The 8,723-nt window shown below is 31.2% G+C and overlaps 1 protein-coding gene across 1 annotated transcript; it reads right to left on the reverse strand.

The window, feature by feature from the left end:
• Positions 1-1,404: 1,404 nt before the first annotated feature.
• On the reverse strand, positions 1,405-5,266 carry LOC108739315. The gene is made up of 3 exons (XM_018473159.2): positions 4,891-5,266; positions 4,749-4,812; positions 1,405-4,062 (listed from the first exon to the last, which is right to left on the reverse strand). Exons 1-3 carry the CDS (start codon positions 5,095-5,097, stop codon positions 2,474-2,476), a joined length of 1,860 nt encoding a protein of 619 aa, XP_018328661.1. The 5' UTR covers positions 5,098-5,266; the 3' UTR covers positions 1,405-2,473.
• Between the last annotated feature and the right edge of the window lie 3,457 nt (positions 5,267-8,723).

Here is an 8,723-nt window from a genome sequence, read left to right on the forward strand (position 1 = left end):
GAATGTTCAGGATAGCATACTGCTTGTATTATTACCTAATTATAAAAACACTTTCTTAAAATCGATAACATACTATGTGTGTACAATATGTAGTTGTATATCTTTTTGAATCAGATTATTTAATATTTTTTTTCGTCATGCCTCTCACAAAAAAGATCTTTTTAGTAAGCATGTGATTAATTAATTGATGGTAGCTAACTAATAACTACATATTATGAATTGTATAACATATATATTTTTCACGAGATTTTTCTATGTCGATATTAGACCCCCGGTAGACATTTTACATATACATACGTTATAGCTTTTTTTACAGGTTGTTTTACAGTTATTAATGATACAGAATTTCTGTAAAAATAATGTTTTTGGGTTTTAAATCAGATATTATATTGTGCTATTCCAAAAATGAATACACTCTCAAAATGTAATTTTGAATAGTTTTCTATGTTGCTTACTTACTACAATACATTTGCTACAATATTAGAATATATTATTCTTGTTAGAAATTTTTTGTTGATACCAAATAATAGTAGGTAAATATAATACCTAACAATAATGAAGTTTTTGCATATTGCAAAATGAAGAAAGAAAGAAAGAAAGAACAAATACATAACGTCCTTTACATAGATTTGCTTACATTCAAGAAATAGAGACCGTGTATGTTATTGTGCTCCTTAATCTAATCCCTTAAAGAGATAATAATTAATAATAAAAAATAAAAATGCAGTAAATTGTTAAAAAAATTGTAAAGTGAGAAAAAGACCGAAAAAAAAAAATGATAAATACGAAAACCAATGTAGTAGCCGTCACGAACCATTCCTCAAATTGCACTGCTAATTATTTTTTTACTTATTAGTATTTTCTTATTTATGCAATTGTACAAATGTTTAGCAAGTAAGACACGTTTGTTGTGGGCACTTAAGATAAATTAGACAATGTTGATAAACTAAGTTTATTTGTTCAATAAATTATTCTTAAAAGTTCCTATTCTTAACGTATCTAGTTTACAACCCTTCCCTCCATCCCCACGAAAGAATAATTATAAAAACCACAAAAGTGCTTCTTGGATTAAATATATTCTTAATTACGCTCAATTTCAGACGAGTAACGAAGTCTTGCCACAGGAGGTGCCTTTTACCTTGCATGATGCAAAGCATGTTGCAAATTCCTTCAAGAAAGTAAAGTCAAAATATTTTTTATTTTTATACGGAACAGTAAATATATACATTGACCTGATATGCAGGGTGTTCCACTCCGGGACGATTATATTGTCAGCATAAAGAAAATGTCATTTAAATAAAATAAAATTAAACGCCAGTATGATGTCGAAATGGGAGATTTAGACGTACAGGATGCTAATTTTAGTTGGAAGAGTACTGTAGGACAAGTCAATTAAAAAAAATGTTACGTATATGTACATTGTTTTTATTAAAAATATTACATAATAATATAACAACAAGAAATAGTTCGTCTCATGTATGTATAAGTCTAATTTATCAAAAAATATTGCAATTCTGAGGAGGTTACTTCAGTTTCTCAATCATGTATAACATACAACGTGAAAAATAAAAACAGTACCTATATTAATTTCAGCCATAAATTAAAAAAGAGAATATTGTAATCAAATCGTACGTACGTATTGTTACTGTTTAAGTACAAAACTATTTATAAAATAATTATTTTGTCTTCAAAACAATTTAGAATCAATTTTTTTCAGTACACCCTCCCAAGCCAAACACAGCGAGTACAGTGTAATAAATGTATCGTGAATGTCAGAATTTTGCCATGTAAATAATGAAAAGGAACACAATTGCACAAATTTCATCGACAGAAAAATGAAAGCCTAATACAAATTAACTTAAAAATAACTGTGTACCCAAAAATTTATTACGATAGCGTTAATTCTAACGAAGGAATCATTGGAGAGAAGCAATTTATACATAATTAAATGTTGGATTGCAGTCGTTACAAAGAAAATTGCTTATCGACTATTTGTAAACCTACAACTTACTTTAAAAAATTGGATTTTTTCCTAATATCACACGTATATTATTATTTACCACAAGGTAATGATGACTTGACGAAAGAATGCTTGTTCAACAAGTGAAAGAAAAACAAAGAAAACGAAAATGAACAAACAGTTCGTGAATTCTTTAAAATAAGCTAATAACACTTAACAATTGATACAATATCATGTGTCGTGTGTGTAGGTATCACAATATTCATTAGTGATTGGTTCAGAAGCAGCAGAGATACGAAGTACATACCCGTACTTGTCCATCTAGAAAAGTTGTCCCACCAACAAACAAACTATCACTGGTACCATTTTTGTTCTGTTCTTCTCGTTAATTAATTAATCAAATCAATTGCACCATACGCTGCAGTTATTATGTACAATAATATTGTACTATTAACCGAACCAATTTGCCTCTTCGTACTAACTACACAAATATACCTGAATCACACACATAATTCATTCAGCGTCATAATTCTGTCTGGGATAGAGTTTAAACGTTGGAGTTTCGGTTATTTTTGAGTAGTTATTGAGAAAGTGTTCGTTCAAGTTGTAAGAGACTTCGGACGCGTACAAATTGGCGCCACCACCGGTTGCATAATTGGCCCCCGCCGTGTCCATTTCCACATCCAAAGGACTTGCTGTTACTGTCGCGTTATTTCCATAATAGTTTTCGGTTAAGGAACAGTCTATGTCCATTGCAGCTCCCGCGTCCGTTTTAATAAATGTGAAACTTTCATTGAAAGCTTCCTGACTCTCGTCCAGATTGTACACGTCAGGGGATTTGTCGTTGTCGAACAGGGACAACTTTTGCCGTTTGCTCTCAAAGTCGAATGTTAACTTTTTCGGAGGTTTCTTGAATGACCTACACGACTTTTTGATTGTTTTTATCGGGCGTTGTGTGTAAAACGGACGACTATTTTCCTTTTTGTTGCTGCTACTATAGGGAGAAACTTTGTTACTTGCGCCGCTAGATGACGCTACATTATCGGTCACGAACCGGGGGAACCCAGCGGAATGCCGTTTATTTGGATCGGTGACTTCTCTGACTAAATTTGTGGTGTCTCTGAAGACTGCACGATGCACGCCATGGGGCTTGCTCAGAGGCATCTTAAAAGACAATGTATCGTCGTGGTAATTCTTTATTATGTCCTGCCAGCTGTCCTTGTTCTTGCAAGACACGAACTTTTCGTCTTCGTGATCGTCTGTCGATAAATTTACCTCGCACACCTGTTTTGTCATGTAGGGATTTATAGGAACCATGCGTTTTTGTCCCACGTAGTTTTCGAGGTTTACGTGTTTGACTACGTTTTCGTCGATTTCGTACAAGACTTTCGTTTCATCACTTGTTTGTAATATTGCGGGTTTTAGTAAGTCTAAAATGGGCTCATCAGCAGGCAATTGCTTTAATTTCTGGTCATTGGGAGTGCGAAAGACCCACGAAGAGGGTGGAACCAGTTGGAGATTCGCGTTGTCTTCGGACGCCTCATCACAGTTGCATTTGTTAACCAATTGTTTATTCAGTTCGGTCATTTTTGATGTTTCCTCTTCGTTGTTAGACTGTAAACTGTCTAGAATAAGCTGTATTTTTGAAATCGTTCTTGACACTGCAGAGTCTCCTTCAAAACCCACCAATTGTGACTGTAGTAATCTACAAAAATCAGCGTTTACTGTATTGTTCCTTGAATATAATTCCGCTTCCTCGGCAAAACTTTCCTCAGGATCACTTTGTGTATTATTTTCTAAACGCAACTCATCGTATTTGTAGTTGATTTCTTTGAAGACACTTTCATTACAGTTTTCTGTTTCTTGATGTTCCTCAGCAACAGAAAGTATCTTTGAAAAGCAGTCCCTTAAAATTTCACCTTCCTTGTTATTGTCCTGGTTTTTATTAAACAAATTAACGAAATGTGCCGATAGCTGTGGTCTCGTAGGGTCGTAAATTTCTTCGAAGTTTATGTCGTTAAGGTTTTCGGCAGACTGCAAAAGACCTTCAAGATTTTCGTTTAATATTTTGTCGTATTTTTCGTTAAACTCGTTCGTTTGACCTGAAATAGTAATCGTGTAAAAACGATGTCCTCAAAAATGGATATTTTTTATAATAATAAGGCAAAACACGATATGAAACCATAACATTTATTAAAAGTGTTTTGTCTAAATTCAAAATTATCTATTTTTACGACATTTATAAAAAGGAAAACAGACAGATAAATTGTAAATCACAAACGTAACTCTACATGTTATTGATTTTAAAAAGTTAAAGTTTAAATAATGTTTTTACCACATGAAAATTCTCTATTAAACATAAAAGATCTCTTGTACTGAACAATATAAAAGTAAAACAAAATTGTAACCCAAAGTATGATAAAATATTGTACCCGTAAGAAACAACAATGCACACTGCAGTGACAAAACACTTTTAATAAAAATAAGTAACTGCACCAAGGTATCGAAAAGGGTGGTGTTTGTGTGAAATAAAAGTGTAATGTTTTCCAAAAAATTAATTGAATAAATTACAACCTAATGGTGCCATTAAATAACAAAAATTAACGATAAACAAAGAACTAAATAAAAAAATCTATGTACCTACCCTTATATATTAAATTTAATGATACATATTAAATGCTTTAGAAGCAATTGTAAAGATTCTACTACAAAAAAGTCTACAAACACTCACTACTATTGCATAAATGATAAAGTATACGAAAGAAATACAATCAAAGTTCTAACTGACCTGCTGCCTTATTCTTTCGAGCCACTAGTGATTTGAAGCCTCTAGTAAAAAATGAAGAGGAAACCTACAACAATATCAGCTGATTATGGCAAGTCCTTGTTTGTTTTGTTAATGGTAATGGTAAGTAATAACTAGCACTAACAGGAGACTTCTGCGATGTGAGATTGCATCCAATATTGCCCTTTCTGGCGCTTTTTTGAAAGGGTTTATTGTAATTAAAGGCGCCCAAAAGTCGAGAGCCTTTCTTAACCTTATTCTGTTTCTTCAGTTCGGTGGGTTTATTGAACGAATGAGGAATTTTCCCGGCATTAAGAGAACGTCTTTTGGCGCAACTCCTTGTATTATACATTTACGTTTTTTATATTTGAGGTTAATCCGCTCTGATATTCACTCGCGAATTTATATTTCTTTTCGAACATATTAAGACACATTTTTATATCGACTAACAAAATTATTAATTAGGAATTGCTTTATTTGACGGAAAACATTGTTGCGATCACAGCCACCCCACAGGATCTGTGTCAGTGAATTCAAAATTTAACGAACAAACGTAAATTGGGTTGCATAACAAATGAATAAATTAACGCGCCTTTTTTAAAAAGCTCGGATATTCGCAACTGATTAGCGAATTACAATTAAAAAAAAAAATATTTATACGTAAAAAAATAAATGTAAACACTTCCTATGCGCAAAGGGTAAAAGCTTATTTCTCTTCACGCAAAAATCAATAAAGCTGGGGGTTGTAAACCTCAACGCACGGGTGCCACAATAAAATTTACACGTTATCTGATAAAAATGGTGAGAAACGACATAAAGGGTGCATCTTTCCTTAACAAAAAAGCATTAATTGTTATGGAACTTTGGAAAATATGATTTTTAACAAATTTATACAGTAGTCGATCGCAATAATAACGGAAATATAATAGATAAATAAGTGGGGCACCGTTCGTTTAATATACGGTTGTGATTTAAATATTAAAAATGAAGCATTTCATTGGCAAAGTGTTCGTAATAATTGTATTACTATTTCATAAGTGTAAACTACAAAAACCAAACACCGAAAATAGAAAACATGATGTTTACGTAGCAGGTTTTTTCCCTTTTGGTCGAGGAGTTGAAAATTCACAAACAGGTAAAATTTTTTATTCTACATTTGAGTTTTTGTATGAATTATAAAGTTTTAAATTCGATTATTGGTTAGTTTGGCTACATTTTCTACTTCACAAATCTGAATGAATTATATGTACTTATTTAAAAATTAGGTACTTACATTTATGTTAGAATTTCCTTCTTAAAAAATCACTCAATAACCAAATTTGAATTTTATAAACTTTCTGAGAAATGTATAACCGTCAATATTTAGAAGTCAACTAAATTCAAATTTGTTGCAATAATGAAGATTACATTTTTCGAAAAGGGTGGGGACTATTTATAAGAGGGGGAATTTTTGCTACTTAACTATATGTAAGGGTTTATAGTACTACACAGATTTCTTTAAACAACTATTTAAATGAATTATCCTGTTTTTAGTAAATAAAATACTTAGGTACTTACAATTGATGGATCTACTTACAACAATACAATAAGTTTAGTTACAACTTGCAACAAGTGTCATTGTAACAAGGCATTCTGTTTTTGTTTTTTCATATTGTTAAATCTACCGTTATTTACCAACTGTTTAGATTTAAAAAAGTAATTGTTTTGTTTTGTATTGTTAAAATGCAATATTAATTTAAGGTCGTGGGGTAATGCCCAGCGTGAAACTGGCTTTAGACCATGTGAACGAGCACGATACCATTTTAAGGAACTACAGACTGCACATGTGGTGGAATGATACAATGGTAAATATTTTTAATTATTTTTCAAACAATAAATATAGGTTAAAAATTAAAAGGAATACTCACCCCTAATTACCACAAATAATTTTATTTGAGCGGACACGTATTTCGCCCACTTCATACGTGGGCATTATCAATGCGAGATAAAATTATTTGTGGTAATTAGGGGTGAGTATTCCTTTTAATTTTTAATTAATATTTACCACAGTCTCCTCTTTCTAAAATAAATATAGGTATTTTAAGTATCATAACGTGTAATAGAACTGGCATATCTCATTCTTTTTTTATTGACATCTGTAATGTGTCTCGAAAGGGTGCAATAAATCTTACATGGAGATTAATTGTTATTTGCACTATTTATCTTTTAAATCTGTACCCAAGGGGTTGCCATCATCGCAGAATAATTAGCAGAAATATTCTATAATTACTGGTTTATTTTAAGACACTTGAAATTAATTGTAAACAAATTTCTGGGGTGTACGGGTGCACCGATTCCATGAATACTCCNACGATTCAAAATAAATAAACTTAAGGCCATAAGGTGGGTGGTCAAGGTACTAAAATTTTGAAAGTTTCAGGTCTCCAAGTTAATTGAGAGAAACAAAATGTTTTCTGTTCTTAACATTTTTTTCTCTCCGACTTATTGTGGGGGTTTTGAAACATTCAGAATAGTAGTATTTTAACGGCATTTATTTATTACAAAGATATCTCTGAAGGTTTTTGCTTGCTATGGCTTTTAAAAAGCAAAATTTGAAATCCAACAACGAATGTTCAGGATAGCATACTGCTTGTATTATTACCTAATTATAAAAACACTTTCTTAAAATCGATAACATACTATGTGTGTACAATATGTAGTTGTATATCTTTTTGAATCAGATTATTTAATATTTTTTTTCGTCATGCCTCTCACAAAAAAGATCTTTTTAGTAAGCATGTGATTAATTAATTGATGGTAGCTAACTAATAACTACATATTATGAATTGTATAACATATATATTTTTCACGAGATTTTTCTATGTCGATATTAGACCCCCGGTAGACATTTTACATATACATACGTTATAGCTTTTTTTACAGGTTGTTTTACAGTTATTAATGATACAGAATTTCTGTAAAAATAATGTTTTTGGGTTTTAAATCAGATATTATATTGTGCTATTCCAAAAATGAATACACTCTCAAAATGTAATTTTGAATAGTTTTCTATGTTGCTTACTTACTACAATACATTTGCTACAATATTAGAATATATTATTCTTGTTAGAAATTTTTTGTTGATACCAAATAATAGTAGGTAAATATAATACCTAACAATAATGAAGTTTTTGCATATTGCAAAATGAAGAAAGAAAGAAAGAAAGAACAAATACATAACGTCCTTTACATAGATTTGCTTACATTCAAGAAATAGAGACCGTGTATGTTATTGTGCTCCTTAATCTAATCCCTTAAAGAGATAATAATTAATAATAAAAAATAAAAATGCAGTAAATTGTTAAAAAAATTGTAAAGTGAGAAAAAGACCGAAAAAAAAAAATGATAAATACGAAAACCAATGTAGTAGCCGTCACGAACCATTCCTCAAATTGCACTGCTAATTATTTTTTTACTTATTAGTATTTTCTTATTTATGCAATTGTACAAATGTTTAGCAAGTAAGACACGTTTGTTGTGGGCACTTAAGATAAATTAGACAATGTTGATAAACTAAGTTTATTTGTTCAATAAATTATTCTTAAAAGTTCCTATTCTTAACGTATCTAGTTTACAACCCTTCCCTCCATCCCCACGAAAGAATAATTATAAAAACCACAAAAGTGCTTCTTGGATTAAATATATTCTTAATTACGCTCAATTTCAGACGAGTAACGAAGTCTTGCCACAGGAGGTGCCTTTTACCTTGCATGATGCAAAGCATGTTGCAAATTCCTTCAAGAAAGTAAAGTCAAAATATTTTTTATTTTTATACGGAACAGTAAATATATACATTGACCTGATATGCAGGGTGTTCCACTCCGGGACGATTATATTGTCAGCATAAAGAAAATGTCATTTAAATAAAATAAAATTAAACGCCAGTATGATGTCGAAATGGGAGATTTAGACGTACAGGATGCTAATTTTAGTTGGAAG

The sequence above is a fragment of the Agrilus planipennis genome, unplaced genomic scaffold (assembly GCF_000699045.2).
Source record: "Agrilus planipennis isolate EAB-ADULT unplaced genomic scaffold, Apla_2.0 scaffold181, whole genome shotgun sequence".
Lineage (NCBI taxonomy): Eukaryota > Metazoa > Arthropoda > Insecta > Coleoptera > Buprestidae > Agrilus > Agrilus planipennis.